Source organism: Carya illinoinensis, chromosome 14 (genome assembly GCF_018687715.1).
Source record: "Carya illinoinensis cultivar Pawnee chromosome 14, C.illinoinensisPawnee_v1, whole genome shotgun sequence".
Lineage (NCBI taxonomy): Eukaryota > Viridiplantae > Streptophyta > Magnoliopsida > Fagales > Juglandaceae > Carya > Carya illinoinensis.
Genome location: NC_056765.1, coordinates 8,926,146 through 8,949,896, shown reverse-complemented (window position 1 = coordinate 8,949,896; position 23,751 = coordinate 8,926,146). Strand labels below are relative to the sequence as shown.

Sequence of the window (23,751 nt, the reverse complement as noted above, 5' to 3'; positions counted from 1 at the left end):
TGGCAGTCAATTTTGTTGGGAGCAAGCTTGATTTCCAATGAGAATACCCAGACCTTTGTGTGATTATTCGAGACATGGTTGCAATGCATGGATGGTATCGCTCTGAAAGCTATTATCACTGATCATGATAGAGCGATGAAAAATGCAATTGCAATTATTTTCCCAAAAACCTGGCATAGATTTTATCTTTGGCATATATTGAAGAAAGTCCCCGATAAGCTTGGATCATATGGTTCCTACAAAACTGGGATGAAAAATACATTGATGAAATGTATATATGACTCCCAAAGTGTTGATAAGTTTGAAAAATGTTGGGATCAATTGCTTACCACTTACAAGTTGCATGAGAATGCGTGGTTACAAAGCCTATAAGTTGAGCATAAACATTAGGTTCCGGCATTTTTAAAGGAGTGTTTTTGGGCTGGAATGAATACAACGCAACGAAATGAGAGCATGAATACATTTTTTGACGGTTATGTTCATTCTAGGACAAACTTAAAGGAGTTTGTAGACCAGTTTGATAACATATTGAAAAAAAAAAAGATTGAGAATGAAAATCTCGCGAACTTCCAATCATTTAATGTCACAATCCCCTGCATATCTAGATCTCTGATTGAAAAGAGGTTCCAAGAGTTGTACATGAATGCTCAAGGAAGTTCAGTAGCAAGTAAATGGCATCATTAACTTGAATCCAAAGTTACATAAAACTGATGGTGCGGTAAATACATATATGATAGAGGATGAAGTTTCTTTGGAAGAGTTCACTAAGTTGGTTACACATTTTGTGAACTTTAGTGAGAAAAACGCAGTTGCAAAGTGCTCTTGTGGATTATTTGAGATGAGGGAGATAATGTGTCGCCACATTTTGATCGTATTCAGGTGTAACGATATTAAATTTTTGCCAAAAATATATATTTTAGATCGATGGAGGAATGATATTAAAAGGAAATACACATTAATCCACAGTAGCTATGATGTAGGGAAACAAGGAGCAGATTCTAATAGATATTCAAGTCTTTTAAATATATGTTATCAGATGATTACTTATGCAGCGGGTTTGAGAGAGCATACTGAGGATGCGAGAATCAAGTTATATTCAATGGTTGAGTTGTATCGTGCCAATCAGGAACCCACATCGATGACTCAAATTGGTTCCAATGTTGATACTACGGCGAAGGACACTACAGTCGGTGCTTATGGGGTGGTATGAAGTCCACGTGTTGTGCAAGGCAAAAACAGACCTCCATCTCTAAGGAGAACATCCAGAATGGATATAGACATGCAAAAAGTTAAAGCAAAGACAAAAAAAACACCAACAAAGGGGAAGCATAAAGAGGTGCAAATATTTTAATATCCGCTTTTTATTTATATTTTATTAACGAAGATGACTTAATGTATATTTTTTTGTTAAATAATTATTAGCGCGATGGAGGAGAGACCCAGGTCGTGGATAAAGGAGATACACCTGTCGTGGAAGTATGCAGGAATTTATTTGGCCCTTCTGAGATGGATCTCTCCAATGTTGGACATATGCAGGTAAAATAAGAAGTTTATATTTAGTACTAATTTTCAATATTTGGCTGTATATTTACATTTGATTTCCAGCAGGCTATTCCAGAAAAAGAAAGCGTGGCTATAGACATTACTGAAACCCAGTCTCAAGAAATAGTGATGCAGAGTCAAGAAACCTTAAGTGGTTCATAACTTTTTCCCCGAGTTTATAACGAAGAAGATTTATTAGTTGATTAATATTGGCGCTTATTATTTACAGATCACAATTGGGTTGGATGGATCACGCAATGAATTGTTTCTTATTTGATGGATGAGATTGTGAATATATTTATTTATGTATTGAATGTATTCCAAGAAATTTGTGTGTATTGAATATATTTGAGGCACTTTTTAGAGTTATGGATTTGTGGATTTTTTGTGTATTTGAGGCACTTTGTTGTGCACTTGGATTTGTGGATTTTTTTTGTGTATTTGAGGCACTTTGTTGTGCTCTTGGATTCATGGATTTTTTTGTGTATTTTTAATGTATTTGAGGCAATTTGTTGTGCTCTTAGATTTGTGGATTTTTTGTGTATCTATAGTGTATTTGAGGCACTTTGTTGTGCTCTTGGGTTTGTAGACCAGGTGCTCTTGGATTGCACTTTGTTGTGCTCTTGAATTTATGTTGGCACAGGTGTTCTTGGATTTGCTGTACTTTGTTGTGGTCTTGATGCAGGTTGTGAGATGTGCTGTTGGAACTAAGTTATATTGGTGCAGGTTGTGAGATGTTGGCTGATTTTGATGGGTACATGGAGTACTAATGAACAAAAGTTTCCATAACCTGGACCAAATGACACAAGTTGTTGGAACTAAGTTATATTGGTGCAGGTTATATGCAATCCTAAATTCCTAATTGCTCAAAATACATCCTAGGAAAAAATATATTCCAAATTCACGGCCAGTAATTTCACTTAGATCAAACTGCTATTTAGAGAAATTAGGATGGATTTTAAAACTGTATCACCCAGTTTGTCCTCTAGACACAGCAACAATCCAACCAATTTTGGCTCTTGTTTCTAGTCTAGCATACATTTCTAAACTCTATATAGGTAAACATCCAGTATAAAATTGAAGAATAACAAATTAATGCATTTACATAACTTGGATCATACATGGGAATAACAAATTAATACATTTAACTCTAAACTCTAACAAGAGTTGCCATATTTACATAACTTGGATCATATTCCACAAAATAACTTTGCATAACCACCAAAATAACTCCAAACTGTTCAACGGCTAATACAAATGCACAAGTCCAATACCTAAACACATAACTACTAACAACAATATCAAATTACTTATATAACACTATGTAAAATGCATGTACAAATGAAACAATAATAAATCCAAAGTAGTGTGCCTAAACACCTTCTTTTAGCTTCTTGTGCGTTAAGCACGAATTCCTTTTGCATAACCATGTCGCTTTTATTGGACAGCACCATCTGCACCCTCTTGAGGCGATCCACTATCTTACAGAGCTCAATCTCTCTCTTTTCGAGCAGCTTAAGTATCTTCTCGACATCTTTCTCTTTCTTCTTTCTTTAACAATTCATTAATTCTTTATTGAACTTGTATCTCAATCACTTCATTAGCATCCAACCACTTGAAAAACTTATAGTATGGTAAGCCCTGCTCATTTCATTTCATGCATATATTAGATATATATGAACTATACATCATATTAATCATTATATATATAAAAAAATGTTTTAGGCAACAAATAATGTAATTACATGGGTATTATACTTTGAACACCCTAAGAATGGTCGGGTAGGATTTTTTGTAGTAGTTGACAATTTCAATGTGGCTTCAAGCTCGCAGAAGCACATTTCTTTTCCCAAAGTACGTTTGGGAAAAGATGATGAAGATATTGACGAAGATGATGATGACATTCTAAGATAAACCCCCATAAAACAATTGACTAACAGTTGAATAATGATGGAATAATTAATGAATAGCAGCAAGTTTTGACAAATGTCTTCATTGATACAATTTTGTCAGACCTTGAGCTCTGAATCTACTTAAAATTAATTGGTCTTAGAGAAGACACACTCAGTTATATCATGATATTCAACATTGCACCCCATAGATTTATTTCTGAAGTGGTAGCAGAGAATGAATGATATTTTGAACACATTCCAACACAAAAGATAACCAATAATCTAATTGAATGGAACTAGATTCATATTGCAGTTATATATGGCTTATTTTTCAATACCAAAATAAACAACACTTCTTTACTTCTCTTAGCTTTTGGAATAGGCCTATAGCTTATGTTACATTATTGTTTAGGATGATGAGCTACAACTATCAGCAATGGAATCTCCTGTGGGCATGCTCCATAATTTTTCAACATCTATTCCAATAAAATTAGCTGTTTAGTCTGCAATTCCTATCTGCTATTTACAACTTCACTATTTATATATTCTGCAGGTGTTTCAACCTTTCAAAAGCATGGCATGCGTTTGGTAGCCTTTTCCAAATAGTAAGGGCTTAAGGCTATTTAATTTATCAAAGCACATTCCTACGTTTTAACACAAACTTTAAAAAGATTATCTATGGTTACATCTGGGTTAAGATTAAACTATATGGAGATATTGAGATGTGTTTCTAACGGTTGTGAGGTGGAATCTTTATATTCTTTTGCAGAACAAAACTTTACAAATGGGGCATGATTCAAATGAAATAACTTAATATCCACATCTAATAAAAGCAGAAGAAATCTAGAAAAATGAGTTAAGCCCAAAATTAGATTGTAAGGTACAAAGATGAATAAAATAAACAAAAAATTCTAATTGCAAAATATATGAATAAACCAAATCAAAATCAAACAAAATCTCCAAATCAACTAATCAACACTTCAAAAATCACAATCACAAATTTTATTCATAAAACTATAAGTAACAAATAAAAAACCTGGGTTTTTGAACAGAGAGAAGTGGGTTCATGTCCCGTCGAGGCCTCCGGGTTGAAGACGACAGGGATGGAAGTTTGGGGGAGAGGGAGGACAACGGGGAGAAGACAGAACGGTTCGAGGGTTCTCTGGGCTCGTGTGGGTTTCCTGAGTTCTCTGGATTAGGGTTCGTGTGGGTTATAGAAAGAATGAGAGGAGAAAAAGAAGGCAGGGATGCGGGGGAAGAGGAAAGTTAGGGTTCATGTGAGATGAGAGGGATGAGAGAAGATAGAAATGCAGGGGAAGGGAAGGGAAAATTGTATGCGAGGGGATGAGAAAATTGAATGGAGAAGGCAGTGATGCGGGAGAAGAGGAAAGGAAAGTTAGGGTTCATGTGAGATGGGAGGGATGAGAGGAGAGAGATGAGAGAAGACAGAGATGCGGGGGAAGAGAAGGGAAGGGAAAATTGTGCGAGGGGATGAGGGAAAATTGAACGGCGTCGTTTTATTTTTATGCCACATAGGCACCAAGGGCGCAACGGGGATATAAGACAGTTGCATTTAGAGTTTTTCTAAAATTAGTGACTCTTGTTTCCAATTTGCTACAGTCGAAAAGAAATCCAAAAACGAGCAAAAGATGAGACTTTAGTCGGCTAATCATCACAACAGAAACAGGAGATCTTCTAAAGGCCAAAACAATATTTTTATGGATCAAACTTTAGGCCAATCATTTGCATCTGCCTGCACATCCTAGTTTATCTCCTGGTGGTATGTTATCTTTTTATTTTTTCCCAATAAATTATTTAGAACGATCCAAATCACTTGTTTTTTCTAGTCCTGGACATGTCCTCAATTTATAGATTATTGAAATGCGGTCCACAAATTTCTGAGTCCCCAAATTCATAATTATTTTGTTTTCATGCATTTGACCTTTTCTTTCGCATTCTGATATCACATTTATATAACCAAATCAATTTCGATCAAGTCTGGTCTGTATTTGCGGAGTTGTTTTAGGAATGTTTTATTTTGAGTTTATTAGATGTTACGCCCTTTCTTTGATATCGGTGGTCTTTAATCTTTAACGCTTCAAATTGAGCCATGCAACTCCATAAGAAAAGTTTTGTCAAGGCTAACAGAAACACACACCCCCACAAAGTCCATGTGAAAATAGGAGATTCAGTGCTTGTGTTTCTTGGTGAGCAAGGTATTCTAGTGTAATCAAAGCGCTGCCACCAAAACATAATTGAAGTTTCTGATTTTCTCACTCTCTCCTTGAAAGTTCTGTAAACTTGGTTTACACCTCAATGGCAATACCGGCGGACGCTCCAAAATTCGGAAGAAAGAGAAAGCGAAAGAGATCAGCCACAGAAACAAAGCTCACTGTGGGTGAAAGAGTGGAGGTGATACAATGTTGCCTTTGTTTGAGGCGTCCTTCCTTGTCTTCGTTAGCAATTCATGGGTTGTGATTTTCTGCCATAGTATAATTTTTGTAAACACCCAATTGAGTTTGTTGTTCATTCGGTATATTGATTATTTGATTCTACATCGATTCATTTTAGTCATAGTTTGATTATTTGATTTTTCTCATAATATTCTTGTCCATATGTGGCCAATTTGTGGCTTGCATGGCATTCATGAAAGCCTTCAGTCGAGGCTCTGTTTTGAGGAAGAAAGCGTGGATCTTTTTTTTTCCTTTTTTTGTTTTGTTTTGTTTTGTTTTGTTTTGGGGGGGGTGGGGTGTGTGTTGTATTTAGTTCTGTTGAGCCACACCCTTTGTCAAAAATTTCTATAGCTATAGGTTAGTTGAGGATTCCAAGTATTATGTTAAAAAAAGCTGTAAACTTTTGCAGGTACGGAGTGAGGAAGATGGGTTTCAAGGCTCATGGCACCCTGGGAGTGTCATTGCATGTTATAACCAAGGTCGTCGTGTAAAGTACGACCATCTCCTATGCAACGATAAGTCTGATAATCTTGAGGATGTCGTGCATGTTTCACGTTCATTGGATGGCATTGGTGCTACTGATGCGAACAGCTGCAACTATCGTGGGTGTATAAGGCCGACGCCACCTCATGTGGAGTTTAATAAATGGGTCTTTTCCTATGGTTTGTGTGTGGATGTGTATTACAAGGAGGCTTGGTGGGAAGGTGTGATTTTTGATCATGATAACGGTTCGGATGAGAGAAGGATTTTCTTTCCTGATTTGGGTGATGAATTAAAGACAGGAATTAACATGTTGAGAATTACTCAGGACTGGAGTGAGGCTACAGATAATTGGCAGCCTCGTGGGACCTGGTCTTTTCTCAAGTTGATCGAGGAATATGAGCAAGAAGGATACCTTGGTGTTTCAATAAAGCAAATTTGGTATGACTTGCGGGGAAAAAAAGGTTTTGATGAGATTGAAGAGTGGACCTGTAACAGGGAAGACTTGTGGAAAGAGTTAATGTTGGAGGTCATTGACGATAACTTAAGTATTACCCTAAACGATGTGTTTCAGGTTTTTGATCATTCCGTAAGCTTGTTACAAGAAACCAGTGGAGGATTGAAATCAGCTAGAACTCATGTTGACACTGATACAAGCCCTGAATCAAATTTGGATTATTCTCATGCCATCGTCCTTGTTGAGGATTTGTGCAGTGATCCATTTATTGATCAAGAGAAGCCTCCTATGGATGAATCATTCTCTGCTTTAGATGCTGATGAGGTAGATATGAATCTTTTGGCTGACTCAGATGTACCCTGCCACAATAAAGCAGTGTCTTTGATAGCTGAGAGTTTGTCCACATTACCTTCTAGACCAGGTAAAATTTCCAGCACCAACTTAGGGACCATTGGTGAAGAACTCTATAGTACTAATTCCATTAAGGTCAATGGGAAGCCCAAATGTTTTACACGCAAAAGAAATTGGCTACCTGTTGGGCCCAACGTGCTTCCTGAAGCTGCATTCTGCCCGCATGCTGTTGCCGAGTATGCACTTTTGAGAATGAAACATAAAAAGCCGGGCAATTCTTTAGCCACAGATGTGCGGAAGCATCTTTCATACTTGGGCTGGAAGATTGACTCTGTTAGATATAAGGGTGAGAATAGACTACGCTATACCTCACCTATTGGGAGATGTTACTATTCACTTCTCCAGATCTGTCAAGAAATGAGGGGATCCTCCACAGAGACAATCTCTTCATTCTCAGAAAGTCAGAGAAGTTTTCATATATCTCAAGATGATACACCTTCATTTTTGCTCCTAGAACAACCTCAAGCAAAGCAGGATTCTTATTTTTGTCCTCAAACTGTGGTGTCTAAGCAGTCTGATAAACTTGGAGAGAAACCAAAATTTTTTCATCAAGCTGTTGTGGATAATGATATGCATGGACAAGTTAAGAGCTCCAAAAAATTAAAAAGAAGAAAGGTTTCTAGAACATTGCCAAATTTGAGAAATGATCTAGGAAGTATTCGTCCAACTCGTATGCTGCTATCAAGGAAAAGAGTACAGGAGGTGGTTTCTCCCAGATCCTCACATCACAATCCTCGAACTGTACTATCTTGGTTGATAGACAACAATGTGGTGTTGCCAAGAGAAAAAGTATGCTATTATAGTAGAAAGAACCACCGTTCATTGGCTGAAGGGCAGATAACTCGTGATGGGATTAAGTGCAGTTGTTGTGAGAAGGTATTTACTCTTTATAACTTCGAAGTTCATGCTGGTAGCAAAAACCACAGACCAGCTGCTAGTATTTTTCTGGAAGATGGAAGGACTCTGCTAGATTGCCAAATGCAATTGATACGTGCTAAGAAGTTTAAAACCTTCACAAGAAAACCACATGTTAGAATGAAGAGAAGTTCTCATCAAGGCGAGAATGACAGCATTTGTACTGTTTGTCACTATGGAGGTGAATTGATATTATGTGATAAATGTCCGTCTGCATTCCATAAGAGTTGCATCAATTTGAAGGTAGATCTTTTTCTCCTGAATTCTTCACTCAATATCACCTTGTTGTCTGATTCCTTTTACTTCTTTATCCCAATGGCATTTGTTAGAAATTACATGATTGAGGTCTTTCTTGTATTGGACTGCATATAGGATGTTCCAGATGGTGATTGGTTCTGCCCATCATGTTGTTGTGGAATTTGTGGACAAAAGAAATTCGGAGGCAACAGTGAACATCAAGTTGATGATATTGTTCTCACATGCTATCAGTGTGAGCATAAATGTAGGATAACTTTAATCTATCTGTAGCTCAATTGCCTATAATTTAAGGGTTGTTTTCAAATGCATATCCTGACATTCTTCTAATACCCTGTTTATCAATTTGATCTAGATCACATTTACTGCTTACGAAATAGAGGGGCTGATGGGATGGAAATTTGTCCTGAAGAAAAATGGTTTTGCTGCAAAAAGTGTGAGCAGGTTTTAAACCCATTTTTTTCTAATACTAATATTTTGTGTTGGCAAGTGTTGATTTTGAATTGGTCTTGTTTTGTTTTGCAGTTCATCTTTTAATTCATATATAAAAATATAATATAATAGCATTGCTTTTATTGGTTCATGTAAACTCATAAAGCTTTCACAGGATAACTTTCTACAAATTGCAACCTGGCATTGCATGCCAAAATTAACGAGCTTTCACAGGATAACTTTCTTCAAATTGCAATCTGGCATTGCATGCCAAAATTAACATGAAATTATTCGTCTGTATCTTTTCTCTTATGGCTTCTGTTTTCATGTCAAATCTGAAGTTTAAGCCTCAAATCAGAGGAGGTAGTACTTGAGGAAATTAAAACTAAAGAATTGGATCATTCCAAGCCTGATTGCAAAGTAATTATACGGCTAGAACTCTATATTGATAGGCTTGAAGAGTCAGTTCAAAACCAAATGTAAAAGGTAGAACTAAAGAATATATCCAAGTTGGTTTTTTTAAGTTTTCGTTGTTCCTCGAATATGTGTGCCAGAGTTTATGAAGCAATGGAAGATTAGAGATCTTGGTTCCTTTGCAGTTTCTTGTCCATCTTTGCAATTTCTATTTTTTTTTTTTTTCAAAAAATAAGTTTATGATCTGAATGTGTAGAAATGTTCATTACAGAGATATTCTCAGTTCATAAAAATATTAAAAGAGCAATTGAGTGTGCATAAGTGGCCCTTATCTTTTATTTGGAATGGGATGCAAATCATGCATGATTTGAATTTCATGCTCATTTTATTCTCAGTAGCTGGTGTGGATAGTGTGTTATTCATGAGGAAAAGTATTTTAACAAATGCTTTATCATGTTAAATCACATAATACACGGGTTTTAGGATTGTATTGTTTTTGCAGATATTTTTGGGCCTCCAAAATATTTTAGGCAAACCAATTCCAGTGGGTGAGGACAATCTGACTTGGATGTTGTTAAAGCCTATGACACCTGATAGTCATGATTTAGAGGCCTTGTCAGAGAATTACAGCAAGCTGAATGTTGCTCTTGGTGTGATGCATGAGTGTTTCATACCTATGAAGGAACCTCGCACTCGCAGAGATCTTGTTGAAGATGTTATTTTCAGTAGAGAGTAAGAACTTTCTTCTGCTTTTGTTGTGTTCATGGTATTCCTTTATGTTGGAACTGGTAGAACCATTACCACTGGTGCTTCATCGGGGTATTGGTAATGCATCAACCACACTAATCAAATAATTATTTTATTTCATGTAACACATTTATCTACTTAATTTATGGCCACATCTAGCATCACTATCATTTAATGTTACCTTTGTTTAAATAATGTATGCAAATTTGTGAGAGAATTATTACTGAATCTGGACTTTAATTATGCTCAATGCAAAAGGCACTAAAATCTTAAAACTTGGATCTTTGTGGCAGCTTTGCCTCTATGAAACTGCCAATATGCTGCTCCCTTCCCGTCATTTATTTTCAGTACAGAAGCTTGATTTTTGTGATGTGAAACATTGCAGGTCAGAGCTTAATCGTTTGAACTTTCGAGGGTTCTACACAGTTCTTTTGGAGAGAAACGATGAGATGATTGCTGTGGCTACTGTACGGTGAGTCTAAAATCCCTTAGTTTTTGCTTGGTCAAAGTGTGGTATACTGAATGGTTGTTTTTCTTTTATAGGATCTATGGAGAGAAGGTGGCAGAAATGCCTCTTGTCGGTACAAGGTTCCGATATCGTCGACGTGGAATGTGTCGCATATTGATGAATGAACTGGAAAAGGCAACTTACGTTTTTCTCAGTATTTTTTTTTTCTTTTGGTGGGATAGGGAGCTGGAGGATTGAGGGGTTTACAATCAATATTATGTTGCAACTATTATCACCCTTCCGTATATTGTGACTTGCATCTCTCTCACATATTGCACTCAGCATGTGATCTTTTTTTCTTTCATTCCAATCATTATGAACTATTTTGAAAAATATTTATTTCCTCAATTTGAAATTCAAAGCAAAATTCTCTTTCATCAGGCCCCATATCACTTTTACGGAAATAATTAGTCTTGTTTTTTCTGACTATTTTTTAAGTTTAAGGTTTAAATCGTTTGAGCATTTGTATTAGTCCACTTTTAGTGGTTTGTCTTTGTTGATTACTGATTTCCTTCATGTGGTACATTCATCACAATTTAGATCTTTGTTTTCTGACCTGTTTTTTCTCAGTTTATGATTTTTATGAATTGAACATTTGATGGTTGGATAATTTTTTCAAGTAGAATGTAAGCGATTAGATGGAAGGACCATGATAACTCTCTCTCTCTCTCTCTCTCTCTCTCTCTCTCTCTCTCTCTCTCTCTCTCTCTCTCTCTCTCTCTCTCTCTCTATATATATATATATATATATTTTTTGTCTTCCTCTGTCAATTAAATAAGGCCAGAATAATTAGTAATTTTGATTTTTTTTTTTTTTTTTATTTCCTTCTTCAGAGGCTCATGGAATTAGAAGTTGAGAGGCTTCTTTTGCCTGCAATTCCTAGTGTGCTGAACACATGGACGACTTCTTTTGGGTTTACAAAGATGACAGATGTTGAGAGATTTCAATTTTTGGATTCTACTTTCTTGGATTTCCCAGATACCATTATGTGCCAGAAACTCTTAAGAACCCTTCTGACCGATTCAAGACCATCTAGAGGTATCTTTAACCTTCATGTATATTATATTCTAAGGGAAGCAATTTATTAGATTACTGTAAATACTTCATTTTGCAGGAACGCAGCATGATCTTGTCTGTGGAAACAGGGATAACAGTGATTTGGATCAGTCTGGTGCCATCTCTGAAGTATATCAATCAGAAAAAGTTAATGAAAGCAGAGTTGTGGACCAGGGATTGGTGGTGTATGTCTAAGTTCTCACTTCCCCTTTTAATGAAATAATTGTAGGATCCTATCTTCAAGGACAATCACACTCGGTCCTAGCATCTCAAATTGGATTAAGAAAATTAATTAAAGACATTTGTTCTGGAAGTTGCTCTAATATAAAAATATTATTCCAATTGGTTACCTATTATATGATGCTGCAACCAGTTTCACAATTTTAACTATGATTTACAGATGAAGCTTTTACTGCTCCATATTATTATAACTTTAGAACGGGTTGCTGATATATATATTTACTGCGAGAACGGGTTGCATTAAAAAGAAGAAGAAGAAGAAGGGCTAAGAATGTGTGAGAGCCCCTTCTCTTGGTTCTCGCAGCTCTGAAATCTGAATGGAAGTCCTATTTGGTAAAAAGTCAGATAGTGAGAATTAATATACCATCTGGCTTCATGGGGTTACTTAAAAGTTGAGTTTGATTTGACAATTTAGGCAAGTAGTTTATTAAAGTTTTGTGCGTGATGTATCTCATAGATCAAACATTCTGTTATCTTACAGACTGGGCGGTTTTGGGGTTGGGACTGATTATTTTAGAACCTTTTTAACCATGGTGGCATGGACTAATTGTCCATCCTGATGTTTGGTTGCCTACCCTTTACATACAGCTCGTTGGCTGTTTGAGGGATGTTTGGCCAAGAGTAGGAGAAACCCATCTCAACCCCGAACCCCTTTATTACCCTTTGCCTTTTGAGCCAAGCTGGTACCATCCTACTGTTATCATGGATAGATCCATATCTGAGTCTAAACCCGCTCCACCCTTTGCATGACACGCTGGTCTGATTGACAGTGATTGACACTAGAGTTGAATTCCTCTTTACTCGAAAGCAGAATCATCTTTTCTCAGGTCTTAGAATGCCATTCCCTCTGTTTGGGCAACAAACGGATTCTCTTTTCCACTATCATCAACCCATATTGCCTAGTGCGTACCCCATACCAACATGCTAGCTAGGTCGTTGTTGAGCATGTGTTTTTCTGTCTTCCTTCCTTTTACTCTTCGTTTCGTTCTACTCTCTTTTATCTAGTTGGTGGGGATAGTTTCATTCCTTCAGGGTAGTTTCTGATTTCCAGTAATTTCTGTCCTCTGGAAATCAGAAACTTCGCTCCTATATGATTGATCGTTTCTTTCTTCATGCATTTCTCACATGAAATATAGGAATTGTTGTTGAATTCTCTTTTGTATTTATATATGTGGTGGTGCTGGTTGTGTTGCTGACCATGCTAATTTTTTGTGATTACTGCAGGCACCAACAGATATGATATCAACAAGCCAGTTGATATGGTTGGTTGTCATGATATCTTACCCTGTGAACAAATCTTTTCATCCATCATTCCTTCCTTTTCTGTTTTCCTTTGCTTTTCTGGAATTTATATTTTTTCCACAAAAATTGGATTGTTTGACTGGCTTCTTGACCATAGGTTGTGGATCAAAAATGTCTTGGCGAAACCAGTTCGAGTGTGCGTGCTTGCTTGAAGGTGCTAATTTTGGTAAGACAGACGGGAAAAGAAAAAAAAGAGTACTTTTGGTTTCAGATGCTAGAAGCAGAGGGTAATACTACAAGATGAGTTCTTCTTCTTCTTCTTCTTCTTCTTCTTCTTCTTCTTCTTCTTTTTTCTTTTTTTTTTTTCTTTTTTTTTTCTTTTTTTTGTGCCTAGAAAGCTAGTCATTGACCTAAATTTGATCGGAGCACAGTGAAGTGAAGATTATTCTAGCTGTGTTGGGGTGAGGCTGGAAGATTGTTGAGGTAGTTGTTTAGACTTTGTCAAGGAACTCAAATTTTGCTTCATTGCTTGCACAAAATACATGAAAATCTATCTAGTATAACTCTTGAAAATTAAAACTCTTCGAAAAGCTTGTCTTTATTTATTTTTTCCCTCTTTCTTCTTTTGTCACACAAAGATAGATAATAAGCCAAATGCCAAATGTTCAGGGTAGCCTCTCATCACATCAAATCATCAATTCCTTGTAAGGGGCAGGGGCATTATTTTGTTTAAACTTGATAGAAACTAGCACTCACCATTTGAATAGTATATGAGTACATATCTGATCATCTAAAGACCCGAAGTGAGTGATTTGTGCAAGTGAAACCCCCATCAACCATTAGATTAGCCCCACTGACATACCTCGCTTCCTCACTTGCTAAGAAGAGCACGGCATTAGCCACATCATCAGTAGTCAATTCCACCCCCTGCAAGTTAGCATTCATCCTGAGAAAAGCACGAAAACCGGCAATGGCATCCTCAGTTCTCTCCTCCTCCGGCAGGTAGCTTAAAGCCAACCCTGTTGGAACCCCATGAGGCGAAACACAGTTGACACGAATCCCATATTGTCCCAACTCAGCTGCAACATTCTTGGTGAGCCCCAAAACAGCATGCTTAGACCCTGTGTAGGCATGTGGACCTATAGCCCCTATGGCACTTGAAACACTGCAGAGAGAGATTATTGAGCCCTTCTTTAGTGGGATCATTATCCGAGCTGCATGTTTCATTCCAAGGAAGACTCCCTTCACATTTACATCAAATATCTTCTCGAATTCTGACATGTCTGCATTGCGGATATCAGGACATTGTGAGCCTAATAAACCAGCATTGTTGACCATGATATCAAGTGTGCCAAATTTGCTGACAGTGAAGTCCACTGCATCGCAAACACTATCTTCTTTGGTGACATCGCAATGGACATAACACGTGTTTGGCTCACCACCCAGGGCATCACAGACATGCTGGCCAAGGTTGTCCTGCACGTCAGCTATGCAAACCTTTGCACCATGTTTGTGGAATAGCTGCACAATGCTCTCTCCAATACCAATGGCTCCACCAGTGACCAATGCCACTTTCCCCAATAATCTGAAAGGGAGGAGGGGTAGAGAAGGGGGGATTCGAGTAATTATCTTATTAACAAATCTTATTGCGTTATGAATTCCTCAGAATTCTCTTACACATGGTAAAGTGCAAAAGATAACAAAACAAATAAAAATGAAGCAATTTTAGAGAAACCACTTAATCCACTTGATTTCTAGAAATGTTGTGGCTTTCCCGAAGAATTCCTGAGATGATAGATCATTCATATTTACTATCAGACACTCCTGTGTGGCTAATTCTGGAGATTATTACTGTCTTGCCATGGAAATTGTGGAATCCAAATGAAGATTACAGCTTAAGATCTGGTAAGAAAAACTCGTCTCTTGGAAAGCCAAACAGTCAATACAGACAATTGTATATAGTTAGGAGTACTGAAATACTACAAATTCGTGACAACGTCTCTATCTGAAAATTAGTCACCACTTGAGAAAGCAAGAAATGCTTGGCAGTAACTCAAAAAAATTACTGTTTGGCCACAAAGAATTTTCATCTCAAACACAAAATTCTCATCTTATCATTACAACTTTCTCAAATCCTTATACAAAATATAATAAACAATTTAACTTTTTTCCTACTTTTTCAAATTCCAAAATAATAATAATATTAAAATATAATATTTTAATATTTAATCTTAAAACTCAAAATTCTCATATGAGAAATCTCAGTGGCCAAACAGAAAAAATTCAAAATTCAATTTGTTTTGAGATTACTTATAAAAAAAAATTATTTTGAGATTTAAAAAAAATTGAATTGTTTTTTGTATTTTGTTTGAAAGTTTGGAAAAGTTATAATGATTAAATGAAAAAGTTAAGGAATTGAAATTGAAAAGTGTTTGTTTTGCATAGTGTTTGGATGTTGAGAGATTTCTCATCTCATCTTAACATCCAAACAAAAGCAAGTTAAGATATTTTATTGGGTTTTGGGAAATTAACAATAAAAATATCATGAAGTTAAAAAGTTGTTTAAATATTATTTTTGTTTTGAAGTTTTAAAACGTTGTAGTGATTTTTGTGTTCTGTATTGAAATATGTAAAAATTAAAATTTGAAATTGAAAAATGTTTTGTGTTTTAAGTGATATTTAGAAAAGAAATTGTGAGAAGTTTTGAGAATTTCTCATCTCATCTCATTACCTAGGGCTGAGAAAAAATCCAAAAACCTGAAAATCCGACTTCAAATCCAACTCCACTCCGACCCCGAAAAAATGGAGTCGGAGTTGATTTTTTTTTTTTTTAATTTTTCAGTTAGAGTCAGAGTCGAAGGTGTCGCTGGACCGACTTTGACTTTGATCCGATCCGACTTTGACTTTTAATCCAACTTCGATATTGTACAGATGTTATAAAAATATTAGTATTTATATATTTATATAGTTATATAACTAGAACTTATATAGTTAAATTCAATAATATACTAATATGAGCCAATTATTTAAAAATAATATACTTAGGCTATAATGTAAATAAATTAATAATAGTTTAGTATATGTAAACATCATAGTATTCCTACCATACATAATCAAGTATAGAAATAAGTTAGACACTAATAAGTTAATAACACAAAATATTAATTTACTAAAATATAATAACATGTAATTAGAAACTAGAAAGTCTAGTATATGATTAAGTTAGAAATAAAAAATAAATTAGACATTAGTATAATAACATATTTTATTTTTATAGGTAATATTAGTATAATAACATATAATTAGACACTATAATATAAGTCTTATATAGAAATAAATTAGACACTAGTATGAAAATAACTAATAAGTGTAGTATAATAAATTAATAACACATAATAAGTCCAATTATGTGTTATTAATTAGACGTGTGTTATTTACTAAAGGTATAATAACATGTAATTAGACACTAAAATAAGTCAGTGTAGAAGTAAGTTATAAATAAGTTAGATACTAGTATAGTATAATAATATGTAATTAGACACAATAATATAAGTCTAATATAGAAATAAGTTAGAAATTAGTATAGAAACAAATCTAATATAAAAAGTTAATAACACATAATGCTATAATATAATAACATGTAACTAAATACTGAAATAATATGTAATACTATAGTACGATAAAATGTAATTAGACACAATAGTATATCTCGTTTAGATTCAGAGTGTGTTTCATCTCATTTCATCTCATCATTATAAATTTTTCAAATTTTTATACAAAATATAATAAATAATTCAATTTTTTTAAATATCAAAATAATAATAATATTAAAAAATAATATTATAACAATATTTTATTTAACTCTCAAATTTTATCTAAAGCCATTTCATCTTATCTCTTAATCTAAATGAGTCTAGTCTAGTGGAAAAATAAGTTAGATAATTAGTATAGAAGTAAATTATGAATGTTTAATTTTAGTTTTTAATTTTTGGAAAAATTAAAATTTGAAAGTTCAAAAATAATTCTTTTTTAAAAATGGACTAAATATTAAACTAAAAAAACGTTATTAAAAAAAAAAAAATCGATTACGCTCCGACAAGTCAAAGTCGGATTGGAGCCTACCCAAGTCGGCGTCGGAGATTTGAACTCTGACTATGTCGTATCGTTACTCAAATGTACCCTAAATGCACGAAATTACGCATCTCGATATGTAAGATAGCCTACCTCAAGCATTTGGAAAATCTCATAGAGAGAGAGCGAGAGAGACAGAGACAGAGATATGTCCATCCGGCTGTTACCCAGCATCCTAGCACTATTTTATTTTTCACTCTGAAAACTTCGTAAACCCAGGATGAAATCAAAACCAAGGTGCTAAGATTACTAATAAAAAAGTGGAGAACCTACATGAATGATTTTCCAGCAGTGGATCTAATAGAAACCCATGTCTAAAGACAACTAGACATAATACCATAAATCTGTTTGTGTAGTAAAAGAAAAATGATTCAGTCACAACAAAACAAGGAAGAAAGAAAAGAAAGAACCAGAAAGTGGCATGTTTCTTCTTGGTCTAAAGAATGAAGTCGAAGAGAATTAAGAAAGGCTGCTTTGTTGTTGTGGGTTACCTTTGGCTTAGAAGTGAAGGCTCGCGTGCCATAGCTGACTGTGGACAAGACTCAACTCTCTCTCCCTCTGTCTGCTGAGTTGTTCTTCCATGATTCCATCTTTCTCTTTCTTTCTTTTCTTCGGAAAATATATTTCTCTTGTTTCCTCGGTCAATAATTCTTCCTAACCTACGCCTAAGACTACATTTCTTCCAAATTAATGTTATTTCTTCCAAATTGTACAACTACTGGTCTGTGAAAGTTCTTCGCATTTTTTTCAAAAAAAAAAATAAAATAAAATTAAAATTTACATAAAAATCACTTTTAGTAATAGATTTCACATTTTTTAAGAAAATATCAAAGTTTTGAAATCCGTTCTGGAGACCATTCCGGTCGAGGCACTGGAACGGAATATTTCGGTACCGGTACGTTTCGGTGTACCGTTTTGGGATTAATTATATATTATATATAAATATTTATATGTATATATAAACTAACAATTAATAAAATAAATACATATATATGTAAGTGTGTGATATGTATATGTGTATATATATAGAAGAATTAAAGATTTATAAAATGAATATATATTGAAAAAAATCATAAACTTGAGTTAAGACACAAAAATAAAGGAAAAAAATTAAAGAATATACAGATTATTAAAAGTAACAATACTTCTAGTGCACGGAAAGAGGTATTTGAATTCTAAAAGTACAATTTTATTCATTATTTTTCAACTTATTAACAAGAGAGTTTTTTTTTTTTTTTTTTTTTTTTTTGGGACCGGAATTACTATTCCGGCCGGAATACCGGAATTCCGGCTGGAATTGACCGGAACGGCCGGAATTTGACTGGAACTGCCGGAATTTGACTCGAAACGAAATAGACACCTATCCGGTTCCGGTCACTGTTCCGGCACGAAAAATTCCAGCCATTCCGGCCGGAACGGAACGGTTTTTAAAACCTTGGAAAATATACTAAATTTACACATTTTAAAATCTGATCTAATATTATTTTTTTATTTAATAAAAATCTAAAATTTACAAAAGTGAAAAAAAAAATCTTTTATTAACAGTTATCAGATATATATAGCAGCCAAAATGAATACCTAATATAATTTTTCTTATTTAATTTTAGAATTACGTTACATATAGTTTTAGGGTTTATAAGGCCTCATTTAAATATACAATTCATATAAGATGAGATGAGATATTTTGAATAATGACAAAAAATTTTAGATGAGATGAGAAGAAAATAATTTGTAAAAAAACAAGTTGCGTATTTGGATAGTAAGATGAGATGGGATAGTTTTTAATTTTTAATATTTAAAAATGTGCGGATCTCACTGTTTAATAGGGTAGCTGCCACTGTTCACATAATGTTAATGTCAAATTTTCACTATTCATATATTATTCACGTACAGCTTTAACTGTTTATTACTATTTATTTAAGTAGATATTTTTTAAATTTAGAGATAAAATATAATATATTTGAATAATAAAAACTACTATATGGTACATATGAGATGAAAAACATCTCATCTGTACCGTGCATCCAAACCGGACCTAAGTCTCGCGTATTTTTATTAAAAGAATAGGCCAAACATGAAAAAATAGATTTTTTTTAATGTATGTCTTATATTTTTCTTACTTTTTTAAATAGAATGCACAAAATTTGCATACTTTAAAACTATTTCACTTAATTTTATAATACATATAAAATCCTTTTATTTAAAAACAAATTATCTATGACTTCAGCGAGCCAATTTCGCTTGCTATTGCTTTTAAAATGCAGGTCATTGTCAAAAAAAAAAAAAAATTCTCATTTTTTATGGTTGTTGAATGAAATCAGGAGGTTTATTTTTCTTTTTATTATTATTAAATTTAAGAAATGATATTTTCTTTTTATGGTGTGCAAGTCATATGCACTTGCTTTAAAAAAATTTAAATAAATACAGGATCATCATTAAAAAAATAATAATAATATTAGATCCCACCTTTTTAAAAGAAATGGAAAAAAATTTACAACTATATTTAACTTTACTCATTCACTTTTCCTTTGCTCATTAGTAGATTGTTTTAAGTTCTCTCAATGGACATTCATGATAAGGATAAAGGACAATTCATATTCAAAAGAAAACAACTCCAAGTTGAACTCCATTTCAAGTGTTCAGATACTGTCATCTCAAGCCCATATTTATAGGAGATAATATTTATCATCTTTTGAATATCAAATATTGTAACATATTCTATCTTGTAAACAGATTCTTCTATAAATGTAATCTCTCATAAGCCATTCAAGGTAGAGAGTCAAAGCCCCATAATTCACTCTTCGTTTTATGGTATCAAGAGCCAACGTGACTAATGTCAATGGCTTCCTCCTTAACCCCTCTCACAAACACACCCATCACCCCTCATAGCATTCAGAGCTTGGTTACTATCAAGTTGACTAGTGAGAATTACCTGCTATGGAAGGCTCAAATCACTCCCTATCTCAAAGGCCAACGTTTATTTGGCTACGTCGATGGGAGTCTTCTTCAACCCACCCAATATGTTTCAAACCCAGAGGCAACTTTATCTTCTACAGCTCCTCACTTGATTATCAATCCTGAGTTTACTCACTAGTTTGATCAAGACTAGATTGTCTTGAGTATTCTCATGTCTTCTTTATCGAAAAGCAACCTTGCCAAGGTGGTTGGTGTTACTACTTCTCAAGAAGTCTAGTCTCCTCTTGAAAAGATGTATTCCTCTCACTCTCAAGCTCGCCTCCAACGACTCGATGTCAACTCTCTACTATCAAGAAGGGCGGCATGTCTATTTTCGACTACTTCCAGACTATGAAGTCCTTGACTCTTGCAGCCATCGGACATCTCCTCCCTAATACTGAGCTCATTTTGTATCTCCTTGGTGGCCTAGATTCTTCTAATGATCCCATTGTTACGTCCGTTCAAACAATGGATGATTCCATGGAGCTTGAAGATATATTTGGTCATCTTCTCAACTTTGAGTTGAGACTACAGCAACACACTCAAGCTCTTGAAGCCACCATCGAGTCTGCAAATGTTGCAACCCACACTGATCAACATTGCAATCCTCCTAGTAAGATACAACACTAGAATCGTGCTCTCTTTTACTCAATTTCACGTGGTCATGGTAGGGGCCAAGGTGGTTGTAATGGTACTTCTTCTGGTAGTAGTCGCCTAATGTGCTAGATTTGTGGCAAAGTTGGTCATATAGCTGTCAAGTGTTTCCACCGTTTTAATCAGGCTTATCAAAGTATGCCTAACAACATGTCTACCTTCCAAATAGCACAACAAACTCTAATTGATAATAATTGGTATCCCAACACCGGCTCCACCAACCATCTCACCAATGATATTCAGAATTTGAACCTCCATGCCGAGGCCCATAACAGTTTGGATCAAATTCAAGTAGAAGATGGGGCAAGTTGGCTATATCTCATATTGGTTCATTTGAGCTTTAGTCCTCACAATCTTCTTTTCATCTTCACAATGTTTTACATGTCTCATAAATTAAGAAGAATCTTATTTCTATGAGCCAATTTACCAAAGACAATAATGTATTTGTTGAATTTCACTCTTCTCATTTTTTTTGTGAAGGACAAGGTCACAAGGAAGGTTCTTTTGCAAGGCACGCCCAAGGATGGACTCTATCCCTTCCCCTCCACCATGTCGGCTTCATCCTCTTCTCAATCCTTTTTATGTCAGCGTGTTCCTTTGGAAGTATGACACCGTCGTTTGGGACATTCCACCTATCAAATAGTGAAGCATCTTGTGTCCAAATTCTCCCTCCCAATCTCCTCAAATAAAATACCAGGCGTTTGTCCAACATGTCAGCAAGGGAAGAGCCACCGCTTTCCTTTTCCAATCTCTCAATCCATTTCCGATCATCCTTTAGATTTACTTTTTTTTTTTCTGATGTATAGGGTTCATCCCTATTTTATCTACTAAGGGCAATAAATATTATGTTTCTTTTATCGATCATTTCAGCAAATTTATTTGACTCTATTCTCTTGCAAATAAATCTGATGTTCTAACTATTATTATCCAAGTTCAAAAATGGTTGAACGTCAATTTAATCGTCAAATCAAGTGTGTCCAAATAGACTGGGGTGGTGAATTTTAAACGCTTAATCAGTATTTTCATAAAGTGGAAATTTAACATCGTGTCTCTTGTCCTCGCACCTCTCAACAACATGGCGATGTATTTGGCTCTGTTGAAAGAATACATCGCCATGTTGTTGAAATGGGCTTAGCCTTATTATCTCAAAGTTCCACTCCTCATTGTTTTTGAAATGATGTTTTTTTAATGGCAACCTATCTCATTAACAAACTTACAACCGCTCCTCTCGGCATCTCTCATTTTGAAAAAAATCTTTCACAAAGCACTCGAGTTCACTATCATTAAGATTTTCTATTGTGCTTGTTATTCCTATCTCTGACCTTTTAACGAACATAAGCTAGATTTTAGATCAAAAAAATGTCTCTTCATTGGCATCAGTAACCTCCACAAAGGTTACAAATGCCTTGACCTTGACTCTGGCAAAGTTTATGTTTCTCTATATGTCATATTCAAGCCCATGACGAATTAACTTCCATAGTGTCGTCATCCACACATTTTGTCCTGCCTTTTTTAGCTCCTCCAAATGATAGACTTGCTCCTACCGATTTTGCTTGTCCATCACTTAATACTATGATGTCGCATGCGTCCATTCTTGAAACATCATCGTTACGCCCATTGTCTTCCCCTGCTTAGTCAACTTTGTCTTCCCTCCTGGTTTCACCTACTCCATCGTCGACGCCTACATCCTCTATTGTTCCTGCTCCATCCACAGCTGCCTTGCCTCCTAAACCTCCTCCATCTCGTTTTCATTCGATGGTCACCCGCTCACATAATAATATTGTGAAACCCAAGCAATATTCAGATGGCACTACTAGGTATCCTCTGCCCACTGCCCTCCTCGCCATATCTATCACTCCTATTGATCCCACCTACTACTCCAAAGCTCATAAGTTTCCAAAATGGCATGAGGCTATGGATGCAGAATTTTCCCCTCATGAAGCAAGGTATGCAGTCCCTAGTACCATATGAAGCTAGCATGAACTTGGTTGGCAACAAATGAGTGTACAAAACGAAAACCAACTCTGATGGCACTCATGAACAACAGAAGGCCTGCCTAGTTGCTAAAGGCTATCATCAACAACAAGAATTAGACTATGATGATACTTTCAGTTCAGTCATTAAGCCTACAACTATTCGGCTTGTCCTCAATCATTTTGTGTCTCACAACTGGCCTGTTCATCGGATTGACATACAGAATGCATTTATCCATGGCTTTATCTCTGAAATTGTATACATGCAGCAATATGTGGGATATGTCCATCCTCAATTTTCCACTCACATTTGCAAGCTCAACAATGCATTATAAGGCTTAAAACAAACCCATTGGGCTTGGTTCTCCCACCCTAGTGACAAATTGGTGAATCTTGGGTTTACTAATTCTCAGTTAAACACCTTTTAATTTGTTTATATCTCAAACTCTCTTACACTGTATGTACTATTGTATGTTAATGACATCTTAATCACAAGTTCAAATGCAGGTGCCATCTCTCATCTTCTTGCTCAACTGAACTGTGACTTTGTAGTAAAAGAGTTGGGGCCACTACATTATTTTTTAGGCGCGGAGGGCTATATCAATTTCAAGGGGTCTTCTCCTATCCCAGAGGCAGTACATTCTTAATCTCTTGAAGTGCACCAACATGATAAAGGCTAAGCCTATATCCTCTCCCATGTCTTTCTCTCAGCAGTTATCTCTTTTTTATGGCAACCCTTGTCCTAATGAGACTCTATTCCGCAGCGTTTTGGGAGCTCTTTAGTATCTCTCTCTCACTCGCCCAAATATCTCTTTTGCAATGAACAAGGTGTGCCAATTTATGCACAAGCCAACGGATATGCATTGGACTGCTATTAAACTGATACTAAGGTATCTTAAGTTTTCTATTGATTTTGGTTTACTCATCAAGCCTGGCTCCTCTACATAGCTCTCAGTTTTATTCCAATGCAGACTAGGTTGGCTCACCTGAAGAT

General features: G+C 35.3%; 2 protein-coding genes and 1 long non-coding RNA gene across 5 annotated transcripts; 1 reads left to right on the top strand and 2 right to left on the bottom strand.

The window, feature by feature from the left end:
• Positions 1 to 2,614: 2,614 nt before the first annotated feature.
• Positions 2,615 to 5,250, bottom strand: LOC122295212. Its single transcript, XR_006237885.1, has 2 exons — positions 4,471 to 5,250; positions 2,615 to 3,183 (listed from the first exon to the last, which is right to left on the bottom strand). It is a non-coding gene; the product is annotated as an uncharacterized LOC122295212 (long non-coding RNA).
• A 206-nt stretch (positions 5,251 to 5,456) lies between these two features.
• On the top strand, positions 5,457 to 13,623 carry LOC122294914. The gene is made up of 11 exons (XM_043103904.1): positions 5,457 to 5,846; positions 6,297 to 8,393; positions 8,523 to 8,652; positions 8,761 to 8,849; positions 9,754 to 9,983; positions 10,384 to 10,470; positions 10,542 to 10,641; positions 11,340 to 11,544; positions 11,621 to 11,747; positions 13,027 to 13,064; positions 13,202 to 13,623. Exons 1-10 carry the CDS (start codon positions 5,751 to 5,753, stop codon positions 13,040 to 13,042), a joined length of 3,177 nt encoding a protein of 1,058 aa, XP_042959838.1. The 5' UTR covers positions 5,457 to 5,750; the 3' UTR covers positions 13,043 to 13,064; positions 13,202 to 13,623.
• Positions 13,618 to 17,826, bottom strand: LOC122294916 (xanthoxin dehydrogenase-like). 3 transcript variants are annotated; one of them, XM_043103905.1, is made up of 3 exons: positions 17,667 to 17,779; positions 17,269 to 17,373; positions 13,618 to 14,629 (listed from the first exon to the last, which is right to left on the bottom strand). In XM_043103905.1, the coding sequence occupies exons 1-3, from the start codon at positions 17,696 to 17,698 to the stop codon at positions 13,831 to 13,833; spliced, it is 936 nt and encodes a 311-aa protein (XP_042959839.1). In that variant the 5' UTR covers positions 17,699 to 17,779; the 3' UTR covers positions 13,618 to 13,830. The 3 variants fall into 3 exon arrangements, with proteins under 3 accessions (XP_042959839.1, XP_042959841.1, XP_042959840.1); XM_043103907.1 differs by having other exon boundaries at positions 17,269 to 17,380; positions 17,667 to 17,765; XM_043103906.1 differs by lacking the exon at positions 17,269 to 17,373 and having other exon boundaries at positions 17,667 to 17,826.
• Between the last annotated feature and the right edge of the window lie 5,925 nt (positions 17,827 to 23,751).